Source organism: Stenella coeruleoalba (genome assembly GCF_951394435.1).
Source record: "Stenella coeruleoalba genome assembly, chromosome: 3".
NCBI classification, from domain to species: domain Eukaryota; kingdom Metazoa; phylum Chordata; class Mammalia; order Artiodactyla; family Delphinidae; genus Stenella; species Stenella coeruleoalba.
Window position 1 is genome coordinate 173,517,172 of NC_137148.1, and position 17,368 is coordinate 173,534,539.

Sequence of the window (17,368 nt, forward strand, 5' to 3'; positions counted from 1 at the left end):
CGGGCCTAGAGCAGCGGGCCAGTCAGGAGGCGGCATCTCTGCCAGGATCAGCTCTGCCCTGGCTGGGCTGAGGAGATTAGCAGCTGGGGCAGCAGGGCAGGTGCAGCCCTCTGAACCCCGAGGGAACTCCACCTGCCACATCCCCCGCTCCCCAGCCTGGGGAGCTGACTACACCTGCACCTGAGCCCAGAGGGGCCTGGGACAAGACACCCCCCACCCCGCAAGTAAGCAAAAGCAACAAGCAAGTCAGTTTGTATTGTGTGTTTTATTCCCACAAGGCAGCAGGGGGTGGGGTTGCCGAGCCGTGAGCCGGGCCGAGGAACCTTCCTCCGGCAAGGGTGCACGCCGGGTTCTCGGGTCTGCCCCACCAGGGGCTGGTTTTCAGGCAGACCATCATGGACGCCGGGTGGAAGGCTCCGAGGGGCACAGGCGGCAGGCTCGAGTCGGGGGAGCACACTTGTGGAGCTAGAGGTAGCACGGCAGGTCCTTCTCTATCACCTGCGGGGGAAAGGGGGTCAGGGGCAGCTCTTCCCAGGGCCCTCCCGGGCAGGCTCCCCAACAGACACCTACCAGGGGCTCTTCCATGGGACCGTACCGCTTCACCACACAGCCGTTCTTGTCAATGAGGAACTGCGGGGGAGGCCGTGTCAGGACCCGAGGCCACCATGGGGCTGGGGCGAGCCAGCAGTCCCCATGCACCGCCCCATTTAGGTCAGGGCCAGGGACCCTCGAAGCAGCCCAGCTGTGGCTGGGTCTGTCCCCGTCCCCCAGGCCCCCAGCATGCCTTACCTTGGTGAAGTTCCATTTGATGGCACTAGAAAAGAAGCGTGAGATCGTGAGGAATCCCGTGGCAGCTGCAGACCCCCCATTGCCCCGGGGGAGCCATCCTGACACCCCCCCCCCACTCCCCGCCTCGGCCCCCAACTCACTTTCCCAGCATGCCCCTCCCATTGGGCTGGACTTTCATCCACTTCCACAGTGGGTGGGCATCATCCCCATTCACACAGATCTTGCTGAACATGTCGAATTTGACGTTATGGCCAGCAGCGAACTCTTTGATCTCGGCGTTACTCCCTGGCTCCTGTGCAGACAGGGGTGCTGGGGTGAGTAGGGAGGAGCCTGTACCCCTTTGGCTCCCACGCCTGCACACAGGGACACAGGGACATCCAGGGCCAGCCATGACGCACCTGCTTCCCGAACTGGTTGCAAGGGAAGGCCAGGATCCGTAAACCACGCTCAGCTAATCGGGCGTGCAGGTCGACCAGCTGAGTGTAGTTTACCTCCGTCTTGCCTCATTGCGAGGCCACATTGGTGATGATGCACACGTAGCCCCTGGAGGCAGGACAAGGCGGTCAGGTCATGGCCGCGACCTTCCCCCTGCTCCCTCCACCAAGTGGGCAGGTACCCACCGGTACTTGTCCAGGTTAACCATGTGCCCGTCGATGTCCTTAGCTGAGAATTCGTGCATGGAGCGAGCACTGCGCCAGTCGTCGCGGGACGCGCACTGCAAGGCAAGGGCATGACGAGTGGCCGGCGGACCTCGGGGCCTGGAGCCCGCGGCCGCCCGGCCCGCTCGCCCAGCCCGCTCGCCCGGCTCGCCGAGGGAGGAAAACCGGAGTCCTGGGGCAAGTAAAAGGGGAGGCTCCATCTCCTCAAAGGCGCACGCTCCCCTTCACAGCAGGGCACATTTGACCGTAGACACTGAGACCCAGGAAGTGTTCGGAACCCCGCCAGGTACCCCAGCGGGTGGGGATGCCGCCCGCGGGTGTGGGGGCCCCGCGCGCACCGCGTCTGGGGACTCGCTGCCGCAACCTCTTTCCCCGGCCGCGGGCCCCACCTGTCCAGGGCTCTTGGAAGTCGGTGGAAGCCGGGGGCGCGCCCTCCTGCGACAGCACGCTCGAGCCCTCCGCCTCCGGGGGGCTCGGCGCCGCCGCCCGGCCAGCAACCGGCGCCGCTGCCTGCGACGACCCGGGGAGCGGGCGGCTGCGCGGCCCATGCCCGCCCGTCTCCGGCCGCACCTGTGCCCACCGAGCGCCGCGCCCAGGGGACAAAGGGCCGGTAGCCAAGGGCGCTGGGCCGCTCCTCTGTGACGCCACCGCGCGGGACCCCGGGGCGCGCAGGGCGGGGGAGGGGCAGTGACGCCCCGTGGCGCGTGATCCCGGATTTCCACCCCGTCGGACACCCCCGCTCTCCGGGCCGCAGGCGGGGCTCCAGTGGCCAACGACGCCTCCCCCAGCTGCCCCGACGCTGCAGCTTCTGTGCGTCTGGGGCGCCCACCCGGGGGTCCCGACCGCCCAGCCCTGTCCCTGGCTCCCCCGGACGCGGCCCCCGCCCCCCACCGAGACTCGGACCGTGATCCCGGCCCGCGCGCTACCCACGGCCCCGACGGCCGCGGACGGGGCGCCGAGCGCTGTCCGCGCGCCCGAGGCCGGCGCCCCGCGTCCAAGGTCGCCGCGGCCCCGCGCGCCGTAAGGCAGGCCGCGCGCCCGCCCAACGGCCAGTGGCGCCGCGCTCACCATGGTGCTGGCCAGGCCGGGCACGGCCAGGGCCCCGCAAAGAAGCGTCGGCTTCAGCAGACGACACAGGCGGTTGAAACTCATCGCGGCGGCAGCGGGGGCTCCCCGGGAGGCAGCGCTCCTCCCCTCGCCGAGCCGACCAATGGACGCGCGCCGGCGCGCCTTGCCTCCTTGCCCTAGGCCACGCCTTCCAGCGCCCTCATTGGTTGGATGCGTCGGCTCTGCAGACGCGTGCCGGCGCCAGCCAATACGGGGCCGGGGTGTGTTGGCGGAGGGGGGCGGCGAGGGGGGGGCGGCTGGGGGGGGCGGCTGGGCGGGGCCGGGGCCCGACGGCGGTTTTCGTCACTGTGACTGCGCATGCTCATCGGCGGGCGGGTGGCAACGTAGACGCCAGCGGTGCGGAGAAGGCTTGCGAACAGTTATCTGCACTGAGGGATTCCCGACAACTTGAGATACTACTGGAAACCCGTGGGGGGGGGGGAGGGGTGGGTGGGCTGGCTCGAACTCTCAGAAAACTCGCTCCAGCTCATTGAAAACTGTTTTTTGGGGTTTTTTTTTGCGGTACGCGGGCCTCTCACTGTTGTGGCCTCTCCCGTTGCGGAGCACAGGCTCCGGACGCGCAGGCTCAGCGGCCATGGCTCACGGGCCCAGCCGCTCCGCGGCACGTGGGATCATCCCAGACCGGGGCACGAACCTGTGTCCCCTGCATCGGCAGGCGGACTCTCAACCACTGCGCCACCAGGGAAGCCCGTGGTTTTTGTTTTTAATGTAAATAAAACCACGCTGGTTGTCGGAGAACCCCCCACTCGGGCTGCGGTGTCGCTGCGAGGGCCTGGGGGTCACCTAAGGCGACAGCCCCGGACGGCGGCGTCCCTGCTGCAGGGTGCGCCGTCAGCACAGAGCCGAGTGTCGCCGCCCTTGGACACCGCCGCCTTAGCTGCTTGTATAAGTGACACGTGAGCCCTGGGGAGGGCCGTTTGCAATTTACCCTGTGGTCCCGCCCCCCTTTCTCCTGGAGGGCGCGCAGGTGTGTGCTTAGCGAGGAAAGCGCCAGCCCAGAGGGATCTGTTGTCATTTGCAACGTGACACAGCGTGCAGTTCGGGATGGGGCTCCCGCTGGCTTGGTTCCAAGCTCATTTCCACTCGAGGCTCAGGCGTTTGGCCACTGCCCAGACCCACCCCATTCTCGGGACCTGAGTCACAGAATTCCACACCGGCCTGGCTGCCCCCACCCCCAGCCGTAGCTGGACGTTGACCTGCGGCCAGGAGGGTGTTGTGCTGCCCGTGAACTTCTCTCTCTCCTTCTTGGACCCTCCCGGTGAACGTTTCTGCAGAGGCTTTGGGGGCAGGACTTTCGGGGCTGGGGTCCTTTGGGGGAGAAAACGAGCCCCCTCCCTCTGCCCCAACCCAGGCCAACCCAGGGCTTAGACGGCCGAGTTTGGTGGCAAAGGGGACAGGATCCCCGGGACCAGGTTGCTACATTCCTTCCTTGCCCAATAGCCTTCACGTGCTTCTCCCTCTCAGCCTGGTCACGAGGGGCCGGCGACTTCTGAAGTCGTTTCTTGGCTGGGAGCTCCCATTATCTCAACTGGGTGCCTCACTTCTCAGGAAACCCCCTCCTCACTTCCGCCCCCTGGCAGCACTGGGTGTCAGACCACCCTGGTGAGTCTGAGTGGCCCTTGGGAAGCCTCAGCTGTTCCCAGTTTCCCTTCAGCTGGTATCTGAAACTTTGTCGTGAAGATGGCCACCGGCTTGCTATTTACTTGAGGGTTTCCAGAAAAACAGCTCAGGGCGACCTTCCCTCCCCTTGGAGCCCACCGAGGGGGAGAGATGGAGCAAGGCCTCAGCCCATTCCTGACTTCAGGCCAGTTAAAATAAGAGCAGAACTGGGCAGGATGAGCTGCCCACTGTGGTCCCACTTGCTCTGAGGTTTGTGCCTGGGTTTCACCGCTTTTCCACACTTTCCCCACTTTACAGAGGAGCAGTGGAATCCTGGGGAAGTCTCAAGGCTCCAGCGAGGCTCCCCTGTGGTGACCAAAGTGCCTGTGTCCCCCAGTGGGGACGCTGAGTTGCTTACCAACCAGAGGCCTTTCCGGAACCAGCGCCTGATTTCTTCTTAGAAAAAAAAATGTTTTTAATTGAGTTAAAATCCACATAACATAAATTCACCATTTTAACCAAAGTGTACAATTAAGTCATTTCTAGTATATTCACAACATTGTGGAACCATCACCACTATCTAATTCTGGAACATTCTCATCACCCCAGAAAGAAACCCCGTCTGCATTTGTAGTCAACCCCCCAGCCCCTGGCCCCCACCGTCTACTTCCTGTCTCTATGAATTTGACTTCTCTAGGGACCTCATATGAGTGGAATCAGACAGTACTTCACTTTCTGTGACTGGCTTATATCATTCAGCACCCCAAAAAGTAACCCCCTGTCCCCATTACCAGTCTCCTCCAGCCCCCTCCCCCAGCCCCTGACAACCATGAATCCACTCTTTGTGGATTTGCCTGTTCTAGACGTTTCACATCATGTACTGTGTGGCCTCTTGCGTCTGGTGTCTCTCACTGAACATCACGTCTTCAGGGTTCATCCACGTTGTAGTGTGAGTCAGTGCTTCTCTCCTTTTCATGCGGAGTAATATCCTATTATATGAATGGACCATATGGCGTTTATCCATTTGTCCATTGATGGGTTGTTCCACCTTTTGGCTTTGTAACGCTGTACAAGTTTTTGTGTGGGCATATGTGTTCATTTCTGCTGGGTATGCACCTCAGAGTGGAACTTCCGGGTCACGTGGTAACTCTGTGTAACTACCTGAGGATCTGCCAGACTTTCCCACAGCCACTGGTCCATCTCACATCCCCACTCAGGAGTGTGAGGGTAGTGGCCTGATTTTTTTTTTTCTGATTTCTTTTTTGTTTAAACATTTATTTTATTGAAGTATAGTTGATTTACAAAGTTGTGTTAATTTCTGCTGTACAGCAAAGTGATTCAGTTATACATATATAACTTTTTTTTTAAATGTTATTTATTTTATTTATTTATTTATGGCTGCATTGGGTCCTGGTTGGTGTGCGCGGGCTTTCTCTAGTTGTGGCAAGCGGGGGCTACTCTTCGTTGCGGTGTGTGGGCTTCTCAGTGCAGTGGCTTCTCTTGTTGCGGAGCACGGGCTCTAGTAGTGCCCGAGCCGGGCACTGAATGTGGTCAAGGAAGTTTCCAGCAAAAACCCAAAGGGTGAGAGGGTAGGAGCCGTGGGGATGTCTGGAGGAAAGTGTATCAGGCAGGGGTGCAGTGTGTGCAAAGGCCCTGAAGCTGGACCTTGCCTGGTTGTGTTGGCAGCAAGGAGGCCGGTGGTGGGGGAGGGGTGGGAGAAGAGGTCAGAGGTCAGGTGGGGCAGATCCTGGGAGGCCTTGCTGGTTGGGTTGAAAAGTTCAGGTTTGCAGCCATTTTCAGCATCTCCGCGGGGCAGAAGCAGGGAGACCAGGGAGGGGGCTGAGGAAGACCGTTCTGGCCAGAGATAGGTATGGCTCCAAGGGAAGGGTGAGCAGCGGGCAGGTCCAGGCTGTCCGGAGGGCAGTGCCCACAGGATCTGCAGGTGGACAGGACGTGGAGATGAGAGATGCAGAGGCGGGCAGAGGAGGGAGAGCGACTGGGGTGGGAAGGTGTGGGGCGGCTCGGGAGGGGGTCTTGGACGTGGTCAGCTTGGGGTTCCCAGGGGACCCTAAGGGGAGACATCCAGGGGGCAGTGGGATACAAGTCTGGAACTCGGGATGAGCTTGGAGTGGAGACAGACTTGGGTGTTGTGGGTGTACAGTGGAGACAGGAGCTGGGAGCCTGGATGAGATCACTGAGCAGATCGGAGGCTAGGCGCGAGGCTTGCCTACCTTGTTCAGAGGCCGGGAGGAGGGGAGGAAAGAGCAGAAGGTAGAGGGGTGTGGCCACCTCGGCTCCAGTCCTGACTGTGTGACCCGGGCACATTACTTAACCTCTCTGTGCCTCGATGTCCCCCCCCAACTTGTAGAACAGGGACAAGAACAGCGCCCACTGCATAGGTACGTGGCTGATGATTGCAGCGCTGGCAATACTTAAGTGCTTCTTAAATAGAATAGAGGGACTTCCCTGGCAGTGCAGTGGTTAAGAATCTGCCTGCCAACACAGGGACACAGGTTCGAGCAACTAAGCCCGTGCACCCCATCTGCTGAGCCTGAGCTCTAGAGCCTGTGAGCCACAAATACTGAAGCCCGTGCGTCTAGAGCCCATGCTCCGCAGCAAGAGAAGCCACCACAATGAGAAGCCCACGCACTGCAACAAGAGTAGCCCCCGCTCGCCGCAACTAGAGAAAGCCCAGGCACAGCAACAAGACCCAACACAACCAAATATAAATAAGTAAATAAACATTAAAAAAAAATAGAGGGTGGGTGGAAGCCAGGTGTCCAGGAGCCCAGTGAAGCAGCTGTTGGAAGGAGGAGGGACAGAGCAGCCGTCAAAGCAGATCTGAGGATTGAGCAGGGGATTGGCCAAGGGGACACTGTTTGTGACTGCAGAGGGCAGATCCAAGGATGGGGCCCAGCTGGGGGAGGCATTTATGAGAGGAAAGATATTGGAGATGTGGATGTAGCAGGGGGAACAGGGAGAGGGTCCAGAGTGGGTTTAAGACAGGACAAAGGGTGTCTGCCTAGGTGATGGGCAAATCTGGGTGGGGGAGGGGGCAGAACTGCTGGAGGATCCAGAGGGTGGCCTAGATGGTAAGGGCGGAGGGCCCAGGTGCGAGTGACAGGGGACATTAGGTACCCTTGCTGTTCTTGGGGGCAGGGAAGAGAGAGGAGAAAGGGCTCACAGTAGCAGGCGGGCCCAACCCCAAGGCCCATGACTCAGAATCCTGCCTGTGACCGTGTGACCTCAGCAACAGCACATGGAGTGTTAACTTTCTCCTTGGAACCTCGCCACCATGCAGCCCAACTGGCAGAGCCCAAGGTTCAGAAATCAGGCCACTGGGCTTCCCTGGTGGCGCAGTGGTTAAGAATCCCGCCAGTGCAGGTGACACGGGTTCGAGCCCTGGTCTGGGAAGATCCCACATGCCACGGAGTAACTAAGCCCGTGCGCCACAACTACTGAGCCTGCATGCCACAACTACTGAATTCTTTTTTTCTTGTTTTTCTTGTTTTTTTCTGGCCGAGCGGCTTGTGGGATCTTAGTTTCCCCCACCACGGATTAAACCTGGGCCCTCGGCACTGAAAGCACGGAGTCCTAACTACTGGACCACCAGGGAATTCCCTTCCCTGACCACATTTGGGACTGCAAACCTCCCGTCTCCCTCAGCCTGGTATATTTCTTCTTCCACAGCATTGTCACCTTCTAACATACTTTATCATTTACTTATTATGTTCACTGTTTCTGTCCTGTCTCTCCCTGGCATGTAAGGGTGCTTGGCCTGTTTTGTTCACTGTCCCTGTGGTTGCTCATTAAACATTGAATCATTGAATGAATGCATTACTGAATGAGAAGTTACCAATGCAGAGGCACTGGGCTCGGCAGGTGTGGGCAAACCTCCTGTACGAACTCGGGGGCAGGGGCAGATGCGGACTGTAAAAACATGCAGTCTTGGGGGCTGTGGGGTATCCAGGCAGGGGCTGGGCTGGGGCTCACGGGACAGGAGAGGGAGAAGACAGAGGTGGAAGCATTTCATAAGCACCAGGAACTATTCCAAGCTCCTCCCAAGTACGACCGTCTCCTTAGATCCCCAGCTAACCCTCTAAAATGGGGACACTTTATTTCCATTGTACAGAGGGGAAACTGAGGCTCGGGGGCATTAAGTTGTACGTAGCCCTGAGCCAACTGAGAAAACCCCCCACAATTGGACGCACAAACACTCATGGAGCGCCTCTTAGGCCGCCCGACGGTCCCCGGGAGCTGAGCAGACCCCTGACCCAGTCAAGGCCTCAGTTTCCCCGCCCACACTTCGCTTCTGTTCTCTGGATTCTAAACGGCCCTCCCAGACCAGCATTGAGCGGAAACTACAACTCCCGAGGGGCCTTGCGGTCAAAGCCTCGCGAGAACTTCCGAGGCGCGGGTGGCGGTGCTGGTCGCACGCTTCTCGCGCAGCCAACCGTCGCTTTAGTAAGGCTCGGGCTGCCTTTGGCGCTGCCGCTCCCGAAGGTCGCTTCATTCAGGCATTCGCCGGCGACAGCCCTGCAAGGGGAGGGCGACGTGAGGGGGCCTGACCGGGGCTCGGCGCAGGCGCAGTGAGTGCAAGCGGCGGCAGCCATGGACGACGAGGAGGAGACGTACCGGCTGTGGAAAATCCGCAAGACCATCATGCAGGTGAGCAGCGCGCTTGGGGAACGCGGTGAGAACGAGCCTCGCTCCCCCAGGCGAGACGGGCACGCAGCAGCCGGAGCGCGGACGGCGGGTGCGAGGCCCGGAGGTAGAAATGAGCCTCCCCACCCCCGGCCGCGCGGCTGGAGCGGAGGGATCGGGCTCAGGCTGGGCCCCCGGGGCGGGGGTTTGCGGGGGACGGAGTCGCGAGTCCAAGAGCCCCCCGGGAGGGGGTCAGGGTCTCGCTCGAGCTGGAGAGAGGGAGGACGGCAGACGCTAGGCCGGCGCGTGTTTGTGTCCATGGAAGGTTCTGATGTTACCTGCCGGGGTTCTTGAATTCGTTAATCAGTAGAAATTGATAGCAGGCCAGACGAGAAATTTAAGCCAGGCTTTATTGGAGTTTGTGCTGCAGCGTGAAGTAGCGAAAACAAGCAACAGGTGCCGTTGCTCCAAGGAGGACGAGTTGGTGTCTTAAATGGGGTGAGGGTGGGGACGGGTCCAGGGGTCAGGCCGGAGGGGTGGCTTGGAGGGGTCTGCCCACCCCCTTGGTGGTGCTGTGTGCAGGGATCATGCCCAGTACCCTGCTTTTGCTCCCGGCTCCTCAGAAGTGGCAGTTAGGTTCTTGGCCCTTTTTTTTTTTTTTTTTTTGCGGTACGTGGGCCTCTCACTGCTGTGGCCTCTCCCTCCGGACGCGCAGGCTCAGCGGCCATGGCTCACGGGCCCAGCCGCTCCGCGGCATGTGGGATCTTCCCGGACCGGAGCACGAACCCGTGTCTCCTGCATCGGCAGACGGACTCAACCACTGCGCCACCAGGGAAGCCCTTATGTTTTTTTTTTTGTTGTTGTTGTTTCTCGGCCTTTTTATATCTTGGTTCTTGTTTGCCCGAACTGCGCATGTGCGTAGTTATTTCTAGTCCCTTAGATATAGTTTCTGGGTGTTTTGTTGCTGGGGGAGACATTTGCCCAGGTGCAAGGGCTACAGCAAAAGGTCCCAGGTCCCAGACTGCCTTATCGGCACCACCTCAAGTGCATATCGCAGAATCTCGGGGTCGTGGGGGTGGAAGGAGCCCTGGTGGGCTTGTCTGACCGCTGTCTGGTGGCTACTTAGATGTCCCAGCCACCAACTTTGAATTACTCGGGCCGGGGCCGGGTCATACCAGCGTTCTCTGTGTGCCTCGTTCTTTAATCCACCCCGTGGGAGGGGACCAGTGTGATGCCACGGAGGCTTGCGGCCTTGATCAAGAGCACCCACTCTCCTGGGAATCCTGCTGGGCTAAGGCCGGGTGGTGGCCCCCAGCCTCTCTGCCACTTTGCAAAGCTGCCCAAAGACAGGGCCGGAGCAACTGTGCTTCTGGCTGACAGTGTCAGGGGTCCCTGGGAGAGAAGACCCAGGGCTCTGGAGGGAGACTTGGCCGAGGAAAGTGGGTGCGGGCAGGGCTGGGCTGGGTAGCGATTCCAACCTTCCTTTCTTTGTCTGGGTCCTCATCTAGTGCACGCACTCAGAGCCCCAGTTTCTGAGGCAGGACCTAGAACTGCTGACCCTCAGGTCTTTGCCTGGTTTTCCAACCACTGTCTGCCCAGCCAGCCGTCCCTGTCTGCCCCAGACCCTGGGGCCTGGCTCTGCATTCAACAGCCCTCCTCACGTCCCAGCTCTGTCCCGGTCTCCTCCGCAGTGGCCTCGCCTACCCCGAGCTCTTGCTGCCGTCCCCCCTCCGCCCTGGGGTCACCTGGTCCTTTCTCTTTGCAGCTGTGCCACGATCGTGGCTACCTGGTGACCCAGGACGAGCTGGACCAGACGCTGGAGGAGTTCAAGGCCCAGTTTGGGGACAAGCCCAGTGAAGGGAGGCCTCGGCGCACAGACCTCACGGTGCTGGTGGCCCACAACGATGACCCCACTGACCAGATGTTCGTCTTCTTCCCAGGTGAGGGGCAGCTCAGGGCCAGCTCTTAGCAGCCACCTGCCTTGTGACCCAGAGTCTGCCTGCTCTCATCCTTCTGCCCCCTTGCCCTCCTTGCTGTGGGGACTCCTTTTCCAGCTTCCTCTTCTTGGTCACCTTCCCCATTCTCTCTTCCTCAACCCTTTTCTCTGACCAAGGTTATCACAGGCCTCCCAGCTGGGCCCCTGGGTCCTCCCTGCCCTCACCTGTCAGCCCAGCTTCTGCTCCCAGCGCTTGCCCTTCCTGCGCTGCTGCAGGACTCCTGCCCTGTCTCGTCCCTGCCGGTTCCCCCCTCGCCTGCCTGGTCAGTGTCCATCCGTCGTCCCTGGTGACCGAGCTCAAGTGCCTCCTCTTTGGGAACCCCCTCTGAGCCCTGGGTTGAGTGAAGACAACCCCCCCAGCACCAAGGGTGTCCCAGGACCCCTGTGTTCCTCTGTCTTTGCACGTCCTACACTGAGGCAGCCTGGCTCTAAAGCCCCAAAGGTTAGGGGGCCTTGTTGGGTCACGAGCACCTTGGGGGCCCACCCCAGCGCCGTGAATCAGAGGGGTGGGCAGAAAATGCTTGCTCAACAGACCCAGGTGGCACTTTTTTTAAAAATTCATTTTATTGAGGTACAGTTGATTTACAATGTTGTGTTAACTTCTGCCGTACAGCAAAGTGACTGAGTTATAAATATATATACATACATATATATATGTTCTTTTTCATATTCTATTTTACTATGGTTTAATCCCAGGATACTGAATATAGTTCTCTATGCTGTATAGTAGGACCTTGTTTATCCATCTTACAAATAATAGTTTGTATTTGCTAACCCCAAACTCCCAATCCATCCCTCCCCCAGCCCTCTCCCCCTTGGCATCCACACATCTGTTCTCTATGTCTGGGAGTCTCTTTCTGTTTTGTAAATAAGCTCATTTGTATCATCTTTTTAGATTCCACATATAAGTGATATATGATATTTGTCTTTCTTTTTCTGACTTACTTGGCATAGTTTGGTAATCTCTAGGTCCATCCATGTTGCTGCAAATGGCATTATTTCATTCTTTTTGATGGCTGAGTAGTATTCCATGGTATATATGTACCACATCTTCTTTATCCATTCATCTGGACATTTAGGTTGTTTGCATGTCTCGGCAATGGTGAATGGTGCTGTTGTGAACACTGGGGTGCATGTATCTTTTTGAATTATAGTTTTGTCTGGATATATGCCCAGGAGTGGGCTTGTTGGGTCATATGGCAACACTGTTTTTAGTTGGTTTTTTTTGTTTGTTTGTTTTTAAGATTTGTTTATTTATTTATTTATGGCTGCGTCGGGTGTTAGTTGCAGCATGTGGGATCTTCATTGAGGCATGCGGGATCTTCCGTTGCAGTGCACAGGCTCTTCAGTGCGGCACGTGGGCTTCTCTCTAGTTGTGGCATGCGGGTTTTCTTTTCTGTAGTTGTGACATGCAGGGTCCAGGGCGCGTGGGCTCTGTAGTTGTGGCATGTAGGCTACAGAGTGCTCTGTGGCACTGTGGTTTGCGGCACGCAGGCTCTCTAGCTAAGGTGCGTGAGGCCTCTGTTGTGGAGCACGGGTTTAGTTGCCCCACGGCATGTGGGATCTTGGTCCCCTGACTGGGGATCAAACCCACGTTCTCTGCATTGGAAGGTAGATTCTTAACCACTGGACCACCAGGGAAGTCCCCTCATGTTTTGCATTTAAATCTTTGAGCCATTTTGAGTTTATTTTTGTATATGATGTGAGGGAGTGTCTAACTTCATGGATTTACATGTGGCTGTCCAGCTTTCCCAACACCACTTGCTGAAGAGACTGTCTTTTCCCCAGTGTACATTCTTGCTTCCTTTGTCGAAGATTAATTGACCGTAGCTGTGTGGGTTTATTTCTGGGTTCTCTATTCTGTTCCATTGATCCATGTCTGTTTATGTGTCAATACCATGCTGTTTTGAAAACTGTAGCTTTGTAGTATTATTGTAAGTTTGGGTGAGTTATGCCTCCTGCTTTTTTCTTTTTCCTGAGGATTGCTTTGGCAATTCTGGGTCTTCTATGGTTCCATGTAAATTTTAAGAGTATTTGTTCTAGTTCTGTGAAAAATGTCATGGGTAATTTGTGCTGGGTTTTAGCTGCGGATCCACGAATTGCTTTTTTTATGTTGAGATATATTCCCTCTATACCCACTTTCATAAGAATTTTTATCATGAATGGATGCTGAATTTTATCAAATGCTTTTCCTGCATCTCTTGAGACAGTCGTGTGTTTTTGTCTTTCCTTTCGTTGATGTGGTGTATCACATTGATTTGCATATATTGAAGCATCCTTGTGACCCTGGGATGAATCTAGGTGGCACTTTTAAGAAGAGTGTCCCTTGTGTGTGAAACGTATTTATTGTAGACTTTGGTGCCTAAGCACGTGCCTCCCGTGGTGCCATCTCGGGGGTGGGGCCACCTCACTTCCTGGTCTTTACTAACAGTGGGGGTGTCCTGCTGTCTCAGATGGGCCGTGGCACAGGGTTGAGGTCCCTGCCTGTGTTAGTTTGCACGGCTGCTATAACAAAACCCCACAGACCAGGGGCATAAACAGACAGTGCTTCTCTCCCAGTGCTGGGGGCCTCTTCACTGGTGTGTAGACCTCTGTCTTCTCCCTGTGTCCTCACGTGCTCGTCCCTTCCTGTGTGTCTGTGTCCTGATCTCTTAAGGACCCCAGCCTCACAACCTTGTGTTACCGTGATTACTTTTTTAAAGACCCCATTTCCAAACACAGTCTCATTCTGAGGTTCCTGGGGGTCAGGACTCCAACAGAGGGACTTCGGGGACAGGGCACTGCCGGTCGGTGGAGTGGGGTGTGAGGAGAATGGCGAGAGGCAGCGGACGTGCTGCACGCGGACTCCGGGGCTGCCCCAGCCGCCAACCTGCTGGGCTACTAGGGTCCAGCGTTCTCTCGTGTCAGGCCCCAGGCCCCGCGTGCTGCCGAGACCGTGAGGACCCCCGGTGCTGGCAGCGAGGAGCTGGGTGGGCTGTCTCTGTGCTGGGACCGTGCTCCCCGGGTCATCTTGCCTCCACTCAACTCTGAACACTCCAGCCCTTGTCTCGTGGGCCCCTGGACTAAACAAACTGCTTAGTCTGGGACTTCCCGAACCTCAGAACCGCTGAGGCACTGCGCAGACCCAGACTCCCAGACCCCACTTCCAGAAAGAGGTCCCTTAGGTCCGGGGCCCAGGGCACCTTTCAGCTCCCACGTGACATGCAGGCAGCCAGCACCCCGTTCTGGGACTGGCAGCCGGATTCTCACTCTGCAAACAGGAGGCCGAGGCCCCAGTGGGGGAGCGGCACTGCAGCGCCTTGGCAGGGGTGGGCTAGAACCCAGGTGCCGGGCAGAGGGTGAGGGGGCGGCCAGCGTCCACCAGCCTGTACTTGGTCTGCAGAGGAGCCCAAGGTGGGCATCAAGACCATCAAGGTGTACTGCCAGCGGATGCAGGAGGAGAACATCACGCGGGCCCTCATTGTGGTACAGCAGGGCATGACACCCTCCGCCAAGCAGGTGGGTGCCCGCTGCCTCTGGTCCCCGGCTGTGGGTTGGACTGGCCTAAGTGGAGGCTGGTGGTTGGGATGGGCAGCTGGCGAGCACCTTTGTCCCCGTGTGAACAAGGGGACACAGGCTGTGGGGTCCAGGGAGGGGTTGCTGCACCAGCTCCCGGCAACCGTGGGAGCATTTTGACAGACGGGCCCTCACCCTTTTTGCAATGAGACCGAGGCCTCGGTAATGTGCTGAATGCCTGGGAGGGGCAGGGTGGGCCTCTCCCCAAGTGGAAACCCTACCCACTGAGGTGGGTTTTTCTGATGTGTGACGCAGGACCCACGCAGCTTCCCGGGTGCCAGCTGCCTGCGAGGAAGGGCGTGGTGGGTGGGCCCGGGGCCAGCGCAGGGGGCGGGTGGCCGCCTCAGCTGTGCCTGAGGGTCGGTGTCTCTTCCAGTCCCTGGTCGACATGGCCCCCAAGTACATCCTGGAGCAGTTTCTGCAGCAGGAGCTGCTCATCAACATCACGGAGCATGAGGTAGGGGTGGAGGATGAGACTGGAGACCCGCCTCCTGCCCCCAGGCCCCTCACCTGTTCGGGGTTGGTGGACATCCAGGTCTTGGGGAGGCAAGTCTGGGAGCCCCTTCATGGTGGAAAAAAGGTGGGCTGGGGTCTCAGTGTGTGGCCCTTGGGCCAGGAGCAGCTGGGGCCTTGCTAGGAGGGCAGGTTCCCAGGCCCACCCAGCCTGCAGAGTCAGGAGCTTGGGGTGGGTGGAATCTGCATGTCCCCAGGAGCCTCGGAGCTCCGGGATTGTGCCCTGCGGCCCATCTGCATGCCTAGGGGTGTAGGCTCTAGGACCCCCGTCCCAGTGTGGAGTCAGGACTTGTGCAGATGCCTGGGGCCCCCACGCTGCACCCCTCCTCTGGAGGGCCTGTGGGGTCTGTCGCAGCCCTGTGGAGACCCAGGTTCTCTTCTCACAGCTGGTCCCAGAGCACGTTGTCATGACCAAGGAGGAGGTGACGGAGTTGCTGGCCCGGTAGTATCCTTTCTGGCCCCCGGCCGGGCCCGGCTCCTCTCCCCTACAGCTCTTCCCACAACACCCCCAGTCAGTCCAGCAAGACCTTTTCCCTGACCTGCTTCTCAGTAAACTCCGAGAGAACCAGCTGCCCAGGATCCAGGCGGGAGACCCCGTGGCACGTTACTTTGGGATAAAGCGAGGGCAGGTGAGAAGCCCCTCCCAGGGAGGAGCTGGGCCCACCTCCAGCCCCCTTCAGAGCCCAGGCTTCTGAGCAGGGCAGGAGAGACCCCGGGTCCCGGGAGCCAGCCCACCTGCTTTCCTGCCTCTGCAGGTGGTGAAGATCATCCGGCCCAGCGAGACTGCAGGCAGGTACATCACCTACCGGCTGGTGCAGTAGCGGCCCGACAGACAGACGAGGCGAGAGGGCGCCGAGGGCCGGGTGTGGGCGGCCGTCCCAGCCCTGTGAGTGAGCCCCGCCTGTTACGTGCTCTGGAGGGAGCTTACATCCAGCCTGTGCGCCCAGCTCATGCGACAGGTCACACTGCTGGCTGCCCCCTCTCTCTCGGCAAGTCCCCCGGGGGATGGAAAGATGGGCTGTGACGACCCACCAGGCTGGGATTGTGGTGACTGGCTGCCCGGGGGAGTCCGCTCCTCCTGGGAACCTTGCCTCTGCTCCCCTGGGCCGCAGGGTGGCCCGCCTTGGGCCTGCCTTTCCTGGCCTGAGGGTCCCCGTGGCCTCTCCTGGGCTCCTGGACGCTGAGCCCCACCCTGGATCCCACCTGATGGTGCTTTGGGAGGGGACAGGATACCGCCCGGGCTTCTGTCGCCGTGTCCCCCACACAGTGGCCCTGATGCTGCTTGTCTGGGTGCTCCGAGGGCAGCGGGGAGTGAGACCGATTGCTACGGAATGCTGGATATCTTAACGAATTAAAAATATCTTGAGTAAATAAGTTCACTTGTCTGAAAGACCAAGGCGGAATGTCTCCCCGGTTTGCTGTGAGCAGCCTTGCTCGGGCTTCTGTCCCCTCAGCGGGGTCTCGGCCCACTTCCCCCTGGTGGAGCTGTGAGGGAGGGGCTCCAGTGCCGCCTTCAGCTTTGCTTCTTGGTGCTTTTCTTGCATAGAAGTTTGGAGTCAAACTACCCCCTTTTCCCTCTACTAATTTCAGAGGCCTCCTACCCAGGCTAAGCGCAGTTGTCTGTGGTTTTGTTTAATAGCTTCATTGAAGTAGGATTTATATACCATACAGTTCACCCATTTAAAGTGTGTGGTTCCATGATTCTTAGTATATGCACAATCGGGCACCCGTCACCACAGTCAATTTTGGAACATTCCACCCTTCTAAAAAGAAAGCCTGTCCCTGTCAGCAGTCACCCCCCCTGCCCCCAGCCCCTGACAGCCACGAATCTGTGTCTGTGGATCTGCCTGTTCTGGACGTTTCCCATCAGTGGAATCACACACCGTGGGTCCTTCTGTGTCTGGCTTCTCTTATGGAGCATCGTGTTCTCACGGTTCGTCCACGTTGTAGGAGTGTCGGGGCTTCACCCCTTTTCACGGCTGAGTGATGCTCCTGTGTGTGGAGGGACACGTGTTCATTCTTCAGTTGATGGACTGTTTCCATTTGTTGGTGACTGTGCGTCATGTTGCTGTGGGCGTCCAGGTACGAGGTGGTGTGGTTGTGTTTATTTCTCTGGCTGTGGGTGTGCCTCGGAGTAGAATTGCTGGGTCCTGCAGAAGCTCTTGTTTCCTTTGGAGAGACAGGCTGTCTCCGCCGCGGCTGCCCCGGTTCCTGTTCGCGTCTCCACCTCCTCACCAAATCGTGGCCGGGGGTGAGTCGCTGTGGTTCAGATTCACTTGCCTGATGCTGAGGGTGGTGAGCACCTTTCCCCGGCTCGCCGGCCACCCGCCGGTCATCTCGGAGATGTGTCTGTGCACAGGTCCTTTGCCCCTTGTTTAACTGGGTTGTCTCTGCTGAGTTTTAGGGGTTCTTTATATATTCTAGGCTCAGGTCCCTTATTAGATATACGCTTTACAAAAAATGTTTTCCCACCTTTTGTATTTCT

At 58.5% G+C, this 17,368-nt stretch overlaps 2 protein-coding genes across 4 annotated transcripts; one reads left to right on the forward strand and one right to left on the reverse strand.

Moving 5' to 3' along the window:
- Window positions 1–227: 227 nt before the first annotated feature.
- On the reverse strand, window positions 228–2,646 carry GPX4 (glutathione peroxidase 4). 2 transcript variants are annotated; one of them, XM_079917955.1, is made up of 7 exons: window positions 2,517–2,646; window positions 1,410–1,504; window positions 1,188–1,332; window positions 930–1,081; window positions 790–814; window positions 571–630; window positions 228–498 (listed from the first exon to the last, which is right to left on the reverse strand). In XM_079917955.1, exons 1-7 carry the CDS (start codon window positions 2,598–2,600, stop codon window positions 466–468), a joined length of 594 nt encoding a protein of 197 aa, XP_079774081.1. In that variant the 5' UTR covers window positions 2,601–2,646; the 3' UTR covers window positions 228–465. The 2 variants fall into 2 exon arrangements, with proteins under 2 accessions (XP_079774081.1, XP_079774080.1); XM_079917954.1 differs by having other exon boundaries at window positions 228–630.
- A 6,125-nt stretch (window positions 2,647–8,771) lies between these two features.
- POLR2E (RNA polymerase II, I and III subunit E) lies at window positions 8,772–16,257 on the forward strand. Of its 2 annotated transcripts, XM_079918084.1 has the most exons (7): window positions 8,772–8,843; window positions 10,585–10,759; window positions 14,198–14,313; window positions 14,747–14,827; window positions 15,270–15,328; window positions 15,434–15,512; window positions 15,639–16,257. In XM_079918084.1, exons 1-7 carry the CDS (start codon window positions 8,787–8,789, stop codon window positions 15,702–15,704), a joined length of 633 nt encoding a protein of 210 aa, XP_079774210.1. In that variant the 5' UTR covers window positions 8,772–8,786; the 3' UTR covers window positions 15,705–16,257. The 2 variants fall into 2 exon arrangements, with proteins under 2 accessions (XP_079774210.1, XP_079774211.1); XM_079918085.1 differs by lacking the exon at window positions 15,270–15,328 and having other exon boundaries at window positions 15,375–15,512.
- Window positions 16,258–17,368: the final 1,111 nt, after the last annotated feature.